At 47.2% G+C, this 12,915-nt stretch overlaps 1 protein-coding gene across 29 annotated transcripts in view; it reads right to left on the reverse strand.

Moving 5' to 3' along the window:
- BIRC6 (baculoviral IAP repeat containing 6) overlaps positions 1-7,861 on the reverse strand; it is a 263,300-nt gene extending 255,439 nt beyond the window's left edge. For 18 of the 29 annotated variants that reach the window (XM_063595001.1, XM_055108078.2, XM_063595005.1 and 15 more), the window contains exon 1: positions 3,825-4,287. In XM_063595001.1, the coding sequence (XP_063451071.1) occupies positions 3,825-4,149 (325 nt within the window). In that variant the 5' untranslated portion in view covers positions 4,150-4,287. Of the gene's footprint in view, positions 1-3,824 lie in introns of all 29 variants that reach the window. The other 11 variants (XM_063595007.1, XM_063595008.1, XM_063595006.1 and 8 more) reach the window with 4 other exon arrangements.
- Between the last annotated feature and the right edge of the window lie 5,054 nt (positions 7,862-12,915).

Below are 12,915 nucleotides of genomic sequence, written 5' to 3' on the forward strand. Positions count from 1 at the left end.
GAATGTGTTTATTTAGCAATTAGTATATAAGGAAGTACTAATATACTCATTGTTATATATGCATCCAATCAAAAATACTCGAGTTTATACTGTATATATTAGGGCTGGGCGCGGTGGCCCAAACCTGTAATCCCAACACTTTGGGAGGCCAAGGTGGGCAGATCACTTGAGGTCAGGAGTTCGAGACCAGCCTGGCCAACATGGTGAAACCCTGTCTCTACTAAAAATAAAAAATAAAAATAAAAAAAATTAGCCAGGTCTGGTGGTGTGTACCTGTAATCCCAGCTATTCGGGAAGGTGAGGCAGGAGGATTGCCTGAGCCCAGGAGGCAGAGGCTACAGTGAGCCGAGATCGCATCACTGCACTCCAGCCTGGGCCACAGAGTGACACTCTGTCAAAGAAACAATAATAATAAATAAATATATACATACACACACACATACACACACACTGTATACTAGGCATCCTGGGGAAGGGATATATAAACGAATAAACAAAGTACCTCCCCACAAGGAGCTTGAAATATGAGACAGACCTCATATATTTACAAAAAGCTAAATAAAATGGAATTTAAACTTAAATAGTTCAAGACGGTTGAAAAAATACCCCAAAATACTAAGCTGCCAGATTACTAAAATGGACACTAATAGGACCATATGTGCTTAGGGCTTCAGTCATTTCTGGCTAAAGGGATCAGGAAGTTAAGATACGCTCTCGGTCTTGAAAATGACTAAGACTTAGCTAAATGACTGGAGCGAATTGGTGCATTCCAAGAAAGAACAAAACTACTGTAGTTAGGAAAAAGAATTAAATGGACCATTTCACAAAACTTATAAATAAGGAGACAAGACTAGAGAGACTAGTAAAAGCCAGATCGTGCAGCTCAGAGCTTCAAAAATCTTCACTCTTAAATACTGACAGGGAGCAAATACTTACCCAGCCTGTGTATATACTGATAGCTCTTAATCCAGTTAAACTGTATTTATAAACATTTTATATCAGATACAGATAATATAAAGACATATACTAGTAGTCATAGTTAAAAATTCACTGTCTTTGCCACTCAATACATATACATACAAGTCCTGTTCCCATCCTTCAACTGCAAATCTACAGGCAACCCATAACCCTATAAACTGAACCCCAGGCGTCCATAAGACCTATTACTGTATCACCTAGTCTTTATCCCCTCAGACACAGATATCTTTCCTCTGTGGTAGAAAAGAAAGTGGCCCATTGCCCATAAATGGGAAAGAGGGATTATGTTAGGACCATGATCGCTACTGGCATCTTCTCTCTACTCTATTTATAGGGCTGTCACCCTCTATTAATCATTAAAAGCAAACTTACTAAATACCTGCAGATTCTAAGTAAAACATCTGAACTGGGGCAAATAGGACCCTATACAACCTCTGATAATTATTATTAATAACAAACTTCTGGCCAAGTGGGACAGCTCATGCCTGTAATACCAGCACTTTGGGAGGCTGAGGTGGAAGGATCATTTGAGGCCGGAAGTTCAAGACCAGCCTGGGCAACACAGCAAAACCCCATCTCTACAAATACGAATAAATTTTACAAATAATAATAAATTTCACTTCTCATATATGAAAATGTTTCAGAATGCATCCATTGTTAACTTCCAAATTTTTTCTGTAATCCTTCATTCCGTTCACTATAAACCCTTCTACATATTTTAATTCACATACTCAATCTTCATGCATGGGGACCTGCAATTGTATCCAATCCCAAACTCTTCTAATCAACAAATGCCCCAACAAAACCTGTTATCCCAAATCAATGCTACGTTTTACTTATGTACCTACACCTTCATGTTATACATCTAAAACCCTCCTCTTTAGTAATCTACCACTAAAGTGAATATTGTCTTTCCTTCCATGTACAGGCACATAAATATATGTCCAATTTCCCCAACCAACAAATCCTGACACACATTATTATTCTCAAACATGGCCTCCAGACATAAAAAGCACACCATAAAATTCCTCTTTCTATCCAAAACACTTGAATACTTTTGTTAATGACTTTCTTTAGAAATCCTAGTACATATACCACTTATTCCAAGTTAAAAATCACAAAAATACTACATCCTCAAGATAGAAACATATACTAAAAAGTGTAGACATGTATGAAAAGGATAAAATCAAATTAAAGATAACGTTTATGAAGAGGGAGGATTGGAGAAATGCAGTCCAGGAGAGATTCAGCTGAGATTTTAATCCTATTTGTAAAGTTTTATTTCTTAACCTGAGTTGGGGATGCATGGTGTTCACTGTAATTACTCTTCATACCTTTTCATACTTGAAATACTTTTAAATGACTTTTAAAAAGAAAGACATCCAATTACCAATGAGCATCTCCCTCTTACACACAGTGACAAGCCATTATGTCCAAGTTGCAGTAACTGTTCACTGCTACATCTGGGCCACCCCATCATTTACCTAAGCCAAGAAATGAAAAAATTACAAACCTACCTCCCAAAACTTTCTCTTAGATATGTTCCAAGTTTATATCCTGAAACTATACATAATCCAATTCTTTCACAACTCTCACATCAACAATAATTAACATATCTAATTTCACGTTTGCATCCCTAAATTGCCATTTACTCTTACAAATGCCTTATTACTCACATAGTAAACTTTTCCTTGTTTGTCTACGTTAAAATACAAGTGAATTGGTTGACCACATAACTAATTCCACTTGGCTAAACGCAGACAGTTGTATACATTACATCTCTATGCAGGAGTCCGATTCACTCATACACTAACTTTTCAATCTTAACCTACAACATCCAAATTAAGCCACCCATCATTTAACCACAAATGAAATGTCATCTCCGCCAAATCTAACTCAGCCAGGGCCATTCCAAAACCACTCCAGTCCGTCCACTGAGCATACACCTCACGCATCTAAAAGTCCCGTCCCTGGACCAAGGTTTACACCACCCAGAAGTGCTCTCCTCCAATGGTGAGACTCAGACACACCTTCAAATCCTAATTTTCGGCTCGCTGTGGGAAAACAAATAGAGACAGCCTGAAGTTACAAACCCAAAGGAATCTATTTCATACACCACAGGTCCTGACTTTCTCGTCACTGGGGCGTAGAAGTTGGAAGCCCCGAGCAAGGGGACCAGGTCTAGTCGTCTTCGGCGTCCGCAGAGTCCTACAGTCGTCGACCAAGCAGATCAGGCAACTGGCCCGCCTACTTCCCTCCCCACCCCCACCCCGACCCACCCCACCCCCACCCCCACCCCCACCCCCACGCTGGGCGCACAGCCCGCGGTCTGTCCCCGCACCTGCGGGACCTGAGAACAGCAGACTGCCGGCTCCTCTCCCACAAGGGAGGGCTTGGGTGCCGGCTCAGACGCTCCCCGCCCCTCGCCTCCGGCCACCAGCCTCTCCGCCCGGGGTCAACCCTTCCAGCCTTTCGCTCTCATCTAACCGGACGCAGGACCGACAGCCTCTCCAGGGCCTACCCGGGCCTCGCTTCCTCCGGTGCCAAGCTCCGAGGTCTCCTCACCTCTCGCGGAGGACCAAGCCAGACCGGACGCTCCAGGCCCGAAAGGCAACTCCCCTCCCACCACTCCCTGACTCGCCGGTCTTTCCTCCCAGCTGCAGCCGCTGAAAAAGCCAAGTCCTAAGGTCCCCCTCCATCAGCTTCCGGGCCTCCCTTCACGGCTGGGCCCGAACCCCCAGCCCTGCCCTCTCGCCACCTCGCTTCCCCGAGTCGCGAGGCCGAGCCCCGGGGCTGGACGGCTTCTTTCCCCGGCTTCGCGCCCGCCCGGCGTGCGGAAGACTCACCACTGAGCGCGGAGGCCTGCAGTGTGGCCCCCGAGGTGCCGTCGATGACTTTGATGGTCCCGCGGCTAGTGACGGCCAGGATGGCGTTGAGCGCAGGGTGGTAGGACAGGCTGTGCAGCCCGTCGGCGTCGCAGTGCATGCAGCCGTCCCGCAGCACCAGCCACTCTGAGACCCCGGCCGCCCCCGCCCCCGCCGCCGAGGAGCAGCCGGGGCCCGAGGCCGCCGCAGCCGCAGCCGCCATCTTCCGGCCTGCGCTCAGCACAATCACACTGGGAAGCGGCTCAGTGACAGTCCCGGGAGGTGCAGCACCACCGCCAGTCACCATCCGGGGCCAGGGGGCAAGCCGAGCGCGTTAGCCGGAAGTGAAGTCAGGCGCCCGCACGCACACGGAACGTCGATCGCCCGGCCGGAGGGGCCAAACTCGGAGGGAGGCTGACGGGGGAGGGGGAGAAGCAGGGAGGGAGGCGGGGCCCGGGGCGCGGGCTGGAGGCCGGCGGGTGGAGCATGCGCGGGAGGGCTCGCGCGTGCCACGCGCCGCGGGTCTGGCCAGCTCCGCGTCCGCAGCGTGCCAGTTTCTTCCTGTGAGCCTGGGGAGTGGCGGCTGCCGAGTCCGCCCCGCTCCTCGCGGGGGCAGGGGGAGGGGTTGGCCTCCTTGCATTTCCGCTAGGTGGGGACCCCCGCCGTTGCGACCTGTCCGGTACGCCCGGAGGCCTTTTGCAGCGGTTCCAGCTGCGCCTTGACCGTTCCCGGTACGTGCGGTGCAGCTGTTCGGCCGTGGCCGAAAGCGGACCTCTGGATCTCGGTCACGGCTCTGGTGTGAGAATAAACAATCAGAAGCCTCTCGTTTGGATTGGAAGGAACCGAGCGACCTTCCCAAACCTGTACCTTTTACCATGCCTGCCCTCCCCATTCCCAAGGCTTTCTGTTGAACAGAAGTACCAGATGCGAGGTGCTGGAAGCGCATAGTTAAGCTTAGTTTCTCTGTCCACATTCCAAACAACCCGAGTTACCGGAATTAATAGGAGTGTGGGTCTGTGTGAGTGTGTGGTGGGGTGTGTTGGAGGTCTAGAAAGGACTAGTCAATTTACTAATCATCCCCCCTTGGAGAATTTTTTTAAAACTTTTTATTTTGAAATAGATTACAGTTGAAAATATACTACAGACCTCTGTGGTCTTTCTCTCCAAAAGCCATAACCCCTATCTAACTATGAGAAAACCATTTGACAAACCCAAACTGTAGGACATTATTTTTATAAAATACCTAAACACTACTCAAAGATAGTACAGAGAGATCCAATTTACTCTTTACCCAGTTTCCCCCAATGGTTGCATATTACATAATTCTAGTACAATCTCAAAAGGAGGGATTTGATAGTTGTATGATGTGTGTATAGTTCAATGTCATTTTATCACATGTAGACCTACGCACCATAGTCAAGATGCAGAGTTGTATGTTCTATATGTTTTGTGATCATTAGGTTATTTTGGAAAGAACTAGTTTTCCTTAAAAACCTAATCAAAGATCTGTTGTGAGGATTAAGAATCATTTGTAAAATGTGTAGAAGAGCATCTGACAAGTATATACTAGGTGCTCAATAAAAATTATAAAAGTTAATTGCCCTCTCACATTCATGCGAACTTCCTTCAGGAAATCTTCATGGATTACCTCAACTACATCTTAAACTATTAGCCATCAGGCTACATCTGAAACACTTAGAGATTTGGCTGTATTCCTCTCTTCTTGGGGGTCCCTAAAATACACTGAAGTTCCTGGGCCTGCCAGAGAGTGACATTCCTTACTCATCTGTGGTTCTTTTTTTTTTTTTTTTTGGCTTTTTTGTTTGTTTTTGTTTGTTTGTTTGTTTATTGAGACGGAGTCTCACTCCGTCGCCCAGGCTGGAGTGCAGTGGCGTGATCTCGGCTCACTACAACTTCTGCCTCTTGGATTCAAGCAATTCTCGGCCTCAGCCTCCTGAATAGCTGGGATTACAGGCACCTGCCACCACGCCTGGCTAATTTTTTTTTTTTTTTTGTATTTTTAGTAGAGACGGGGTTTCACCATCTTGGCCAGGTTGGTATTGAACTCCTGATCTCGTGATCCACCTGCCTCGGCCTCCCAAAGTGCTGGGATTACAGGTGTGAGCCCCCGCACCCGGCCACTCACCTGTAAGTCTGGGAACAATCAGGCCAGTTTTTCAAACGAAGACTTTATTGGCTCCATAAAGTCAACCATAGCTCCTTAAAGCTATCTGGTCATGTTTGAAAATATGACATTCCAGTCAAAACCTGGTTAATATAACCAGTGTCTCCAATTATGTCTTGTTACAGGAGAACACATTTTTATAGAAATTATGCAAATAACTATATTGCCATAAAAATAGGAATACTTGGCCGGGTGCGGTGACTCATACCTGTAATCCTAGCACTTTGACTAGCCTGGCCAACATAGTGAAAGCCCATCTCTACTAAAAATAGAAAAAAATGAGCCGGGCCTGGTGGCGGGCGCCTGTAGTCCCAGCTACTAGGGAGGCAGAGGCAGGAGTATCACTTGAACCCTGAAGGCAGAGGTTGCAGTGAGCAGAGATCGTGCCACTGCACTCCAGCCTGGGCGACAGAGCGACAATCTGCCTCAGAAAAAAAAAAAAAGAAAATGGGACAAGTTGAGTTTACCTACTCAGTAAGGGCTAAAGCTTTTTACCAATATTTGTGGAAAATTCTTTTTACTTTTTTTTTATTTGCCCTGTTTCAAAACAGTCTCATTTTTTTCTCTCTTTTCAGCCTCAAGTGATTGATTTGGAGGGTCCTCTCAGTCCCTTCAGAGCCCCCAGTGGAGGGTAGGGAGCCTAAAGTGCAAGTGACTGTGGGGCTGGAGTGAGAAGGGAAAGGATCTGGCAGTGGTGGACAAAGTTGGCAAAGGTTATAATCAGTAGGGATTTCTGGTTTCAGAGAAGAAGGGTTTCAGGTGACAGAATTTCCCATGGGAGAAGCAAGATCCAATAGAGAGAATACAGAGGCTTCACAGAGAGCCAGAAAGAACATCCAGCCCAGAAGGTACCTTTCAAAAGAAGCCTGGGACTGTAACATAGTTTCAAAGAGTATACTTTTTTTTCCTTTTTTTTTTTTTTTTTTTTGAGACGAAGTCCCGCTCAGTCGCCCAGGCTGGAGTGCAGTGGCGCGATCGCGGATCACTGCAGGCTCCGCCTCCCGGGTTCACGCTATTCTCCTGCCTCAGCCTCCCGAGTAGCTGGGATTATAGGCACCCGCCACTACGCCCGGCTAATTTTTTGTATTTTTAGTAGAAATGGGGTTTCACTGTGTTAGCCAGGATGGTCTCGATCTCCTGATCTCGTGATCCACCCGCCTCGGCCTCCCAAAGTGCTGGGATTACAGGCGTGAGCCACCGCGCCCGGCGTTTTTTTTCCTTATTTTAAGAGACAGCGTCTTACCGTGTCACCTAAGCCAGAGTCAGTGGCATGATCATAGCTCACTGCAGCCTCAAACTCCTGGGCTCAAGCGATCCTCCTGCCTCAGCCTCCTAAGTAGCTGGAATTACAGGTGCAAGCCACCAAACCCAGCCAGAGTATACTGATACCTTAAGAATCCACATCTGTTCTTACCAGCTTTGGTAGACATTTGTCTTGAGCAATGGTTCAGGAATCTGATTCACCAAGGAACAATGTAGGGGGTCAGTAGATAGAAAATTACTAAGAGGAAACCTCAGGGGTAAGTGAAACTCTGGCCAAATCAATCTAACAGGATTCTTGCTGAAGACAGGCCACAGTGATCAGACATCACCTGGGAGATGGTGGAGGATGAGGAGCCTGATCAGATATGGAGGAAGAGGGGTTCTTGCCAAACTGACTTAGCTCAGTTTTCTGCTAAAACTAGACTTTACAAGGAAGTGCACAGATGGACCTAGCAGAAGATTCAGAAGTCTGACTAAAGTTTGGCCAAAGAATCTTTGTCATAGTAAAGTCTGGATGAATATCTGATTTTCATAACTGTAGCATCATTGATCACCTCTATGAACTTGGGCTAGTCATACATTTTGAGACTGTTTCACCAAGTGTCAAACGGAGATGATAAAATTTCTTGCCCTAGTCATTTAGGTTTGTTCTAAGTACTTCTGAAAGTACTTGTAAATGGTAAAAATTGAAAAACAGGGCCAGACACGGTGGCTCACGCCTGTAATCCCAGCACTTTGGGAGGTTGAGGCGGGCGGATTACTTAAGGTCAGATGTTTGAGACCAGCCTGGTCAAAATGGTGAAACTCTATCTCTAGTGAAAATACAAAATAGGCCGGGCACGGTGGCTCACGCCTGTAATCTCAGCACTTTGGGAGGCCAAGGCAGGCGGATCACAAGGTCAAGAGATCAAGACTATCCTGGCCAACATGGTGAAACCCTGTCTCTACCAAAACTACAAAAAATTAGCTGGGCATGGTGGCACGTGCCTGTAGTCCCAGCTACTCTGGAGGCTGAGGCAGGAGAATAGCTTGAACTTGAGGCAGAGGTTGCAGTGAGCCGACATTGTACCACCGCACTCCAGCCTGGCCACAGAGCAAGACTCTGTCTGGAAAAAAAAAAAGAAGAAAATACAAAATAATTAGCCAGAAATGGTGGCAGGCACCTGTAATCCCAGCTACTGGGGAGACTGAGGCAGAAGAAACGCTTGAACCCGGGAGGTGGAGGTTGCAAGGAGCCAAGATCGCGCCACTGCACTCCAGCCTGGGGGACAGAGCGGGACTCCAGCTCAAAAAAATAAATAAATATTAAAACACAGAGAGGTGAAATGGCTTCTCCATCGTCTCACGGTTTCTGGGGCTGGGGTAGAAATAACCTGGATTTTGAGCTCCAGCAGTTTGATTCGAGAATTTGTACTCCCAACTTAACCCTCTTGTTCAAAACTTCAGGGCCTTGAGGTGAAAGACTGTAAATAATCAAATCTAAATATAAGTGGGGTGTCGTTTTAAAACAGTTTTTAAAATCTTTAGGATAGGCCGGGCGTGGTGGCTCACGTCTGTAATCCCAGAACTTTGGGAGACTAAGGCAGGCGGATCACCTGAGGTCAGGAGTTCAAGACCAGCCTGACCAATATGGTGAAACCCCATCTCTACTAAAAATACAAAAATTAGCTGGGTGTGGTGGCACATGCCTATAATCCCAGCTCCTCGGGAGGCTGAGGCGGGAGAATCGCTTGAACCCGGGAGGCAGAGGTTGCAGTAAGCCGTGATCGCCCCACTGCACGCAAGCCTGGGTGACAGAGGAGACTCTGTCTCCAAAATAAAAATAAATAAAATCTTTAGGATATAGCCGGGCACGGAGGCTCATGCCTGTAATCCCAGCACTTTGGGAGGCTGAGACAGGCAGATCACGAGGTCAGCAGCTCGAGACCATCCTGGCTAACACGGTGAAACCCCATCTCTACTAAAAATACAAAAAAATTAGCCGGGCGTGGTGGCGGGTGCCTGTAGTCCCAGCTACTCAGGAGGCTGAGGCAGGAGAATGGTGTGAACCTGGGAGGTGGAGCTTGCAGTGACCCGAGATTGCGCCACTGCACTCCAGCCTGGGCAACAGAGCAAAACTATGTCAAAAAAAAAAAAAAAATCTTTAGGATATAAGTAGAGGCCAGACACGGTGGCTCACACCCATAATTCAAGCACTCTGGGAGGCTGAGGCAGGTGAATCACCTGAGGTCAGGAGTTCAAGACCAGCCTGGCCAACACGGCAAAACCCCGTCTCTACTAAAAATACAAAACTTAGCTGGGTTCAGTGGTTTGTATTTTTAGAAGACACCCCATCTCTACTAAAAACACAAAAATTAACTGGGCACCTGTAATCCCAGCTACTTGGGAGACTAAGGCATGAGAATCGTTTGAACCCGGGAGGCAGAGGTTGCAATGAGCCGAGATCGCCCCACTGCACTTCAGCCTGGGAAACAGAGCAAGACTCTGTCTCAAAAAATAGAAATAAAATAATAATAATAATAATAATAGGATATAAGTAGAAACCATAAAAACTGCCATTTCAAAGTTTTAATCTCTCAATATCCCATCTAGCCAATCTTTTTCTTTAATCTGAAAGATTCCCCCGAATAGCCGGGCTCGGTGGCTCACGCCTGTAATCCCAGCACTTTAAGAGGCCAAGGCGAGTGGATCACATGAGGTGAGGAGTTCCAGACCATCCTGACCATCGTGAAAACCTGTCTCTATTAAAATACAAAAATTAGCCAGGCATGGTGGTGCATGCCTGTAATCCCAGCTACTCAGGAGGCTGAGGCAGGAGAATCACTTTAACCTGGGAGGCGAATGCTGCAGTGAACCAAGATAGTGCCATTGCACTCCAGCCTGGGCAACAGAGTGAGACTCCATCAAAAAAAAAAAAAAAAGATTCCCCTGAATAAGTCTCCAATGCAATTCAAGCCCCTCATTTTAATTTGTTTCTATTTTTTAAATTAATTTTTCTATTTATTTATTTATTTATTTTGAGATGGAGTGTCACTTTGTTGCCCAGGCTGGAGTGCACTGGCATAATCTCAGCTCCCCTTCTGGGTTCAGGTGATTCTCCTGCCTCAGCCTCCAGAGTAGCAGGGATTATAAGCTCGTGCCACCATGCCTGCTGATTGTTTTGTTTTGTTTCGTTTTGTTTTGTTTCGAGACGGAGTCTCGCTCTGTTGCCAGGCTGGAGTGCAGCGGCACGATCTCAGCTCACTGCAACCTCCACCGTCCAGGTTCAAGCGATTCTCCTGCCTCAGCCTCCCTAGTAGCTGGGACTACAGGTGCACCACCACACCCAGCTAAGTTTTGTATTTTTTTTTAGTAGAGACGGAGTTTCACCATGTTGGCCAGGATGGTCTCCATCTCTTGACCTCATGATCCGCCCGCCTCAGCCTCCCAAAGTGCTGGGATTACAGGCGTGAGCCACCATGCCTGGCCTGATTTTTGTAATTTTAGTAGAGACGGGGTTTCACCACATTGGCCAGGCTGGTCTCGAACTCCAGACCTCAGGTGATCCACCCGCCTCGGCCTCCCAAAGTGCTGTGATTACAGGCGTAAGCCACCGCACCCGGCCTATTTTTATTTTTATTTTTTGAAACAGGGTCTTAGCCAGGTGCTGTGGCTCACACCTGTAATCCCAGCACTTTGGGAAGCCAAGGCGGGTGGATCACCTGAACTCAGGAGTTTGAGACCAGCCTGGGCCTACAAACACTTTAATTCAAGGAATCTGAGCCTGGGTCCTGAATCTCTTAACTGTAGTCTTTAAGGTCTCAGCAAGTTTTCAAACAGAAATACATATTCGTGGCCAGGCGTGGTGGCTCACGCCTGTAATCCCAGCACTTTGGGAGGCCAGGGCGGGCGGATCACGAGGTCAGGAGATGGAGACCATCCTGGCTAACACGGTGAAACCCCATCTCTACTAAAAAATACAAAAAATTAGCCAGGCGTGGTGGCAGGCACCTATACTCCCAGCTACTCAGGAGGCTGAGGCAGGAGAATGGCATGAACCCAGGAGGCGGAGCTTGCAGTGAGCTGAGATCATGCCACTGCACTCCAGCCTGGGTGATAGAGCCAGACTCTGTCTCAAATATAAATAAATAAATAAAATTTTAAAAAATTTAAAAAATAGAGTGTTTGTAAAGGCCAGGCGTGGTGACTCACACCTGTAACCCCAGCACTTTGGGAGGCCAAGGCAGGAGGATCACTTGAGGTCAGGAGTTTAAGACCAGCTTGGGCAACATAGCGAGACCCTGTCTCTACAATAAAAAATTATTTGGACATGGTGGTGCGTGCCTGTAGTCCCAGCTACTCAGGAGGCTGAGGTGGGAGGATCGTTTGAGCCTGGGAGGTTGAGGCTTCAGGGAAATGTGGTCATGCTACTGCACTTCAGCCTGGTGGCAGAGTGAGACCCTGCCTCAAAAAAATAAAAAATAAATGATTGTAAACATAGAATTGGGGAAGACTGGGTGAAATTCACCATCAGCTGTGTTGTTGATATCTTGCTGCACGTGGTTTTGAGAGCAAATACCCTCAACATTGAGAAATGTACTGATTTTCATGGCTAGTCTATTTTGAAGTGATGGCCTTTTAAGGGACCACAGCCAAATCATTTTGGGCAGAGGTGGTGAGCACCTTAAGGGAAGTAGAAATTCCTTCATATTGACACTCATTCCGGAAAGAGGAATTTGCTGAAATCAGAAACATGGACTCAGAAAGCAGGTCTGATTGAAGCAGAAAAGCGTTTGAAAAAAAAAAATCCAACACTCATTTCTCCAGCCTGGGCGAGAGAGCAAGACGCCATCTCATAAAAAAAAAAAAAAAAGAAAAAGAAAAAAGAAAAGAAAAGAAAGATGGCCAGGCACAGTGGCTCACGCCTGTAATCCCAGCACTCTGGGAGGCTGAGGTGGGCAGATCACAAGGTCAGGAGATCGAGACCATCCTGGCTAACACAGTGAAACCCCGTCTCTACTAAAAATATAAAAAATTAGCCAGGCGTGGTGGCAGGCACCTGTAGTCCCAGCTACTCGGGAGGCTGAGGCAGGAGAATGGCGTGATCCTGGGAGGCAGAGTTTGCAGTGAGCCGAGATTGCACCACTGCACTCCAGCGTGGGTGAGAGAGCGAGACTCCGTCTCAAAAAAAAAAAAAAGAAAGAAAAGAAAGAAAGAAAAAAAGAAAGGAAGGAAGGGTGGGAGGGTGGGAGGGAGGGCAGTCAGGCACAGTGGCTCACGCCTGTAATCTCAGCACTTTGGGAGGCCCAGGCAGGCGGATCACGAGGTCAGGAGTTCCAGACCAGCCTGGCCAACATGGTGAAACCCTGTCTCTCCTAAAAATACAAAAATTAGCTGGACATCGTGGCACATGCCTGTAATCCCAGCTACTCAGGAGGTTGAGGCAGGAGAATTGCTTGAACCCGGGAAGCAGAGGTTGCAGTGAGCTGAGATCACACACCACTGCACTCCAGCGTGGGCAACAGAGCAAGACTCTGTCTCAAAAAAAAAAAAAAAAATTTAGAAACATAAAAGCCAGGCGCGGTGGCTCACGACTGTAATCCCAGCACTTTGGGAGGCCGAGGTGGGCGGATCACGAGGTCAGGA

The sequence above is a fragment of the Pan paniscus genome, chromosome 12 (assembly GCF_029289425.2).
Source record: "Pan paniscus chromosome 12, NHGRI_mPanPan1-v2.0_pri, whole genome shotgun sequence".
Taxonomy (NCBI): Eukaryota; Metazoa; Chordata; class Mammalia; order Primates; family Hominidae; genus Pan; species Pan paniscus.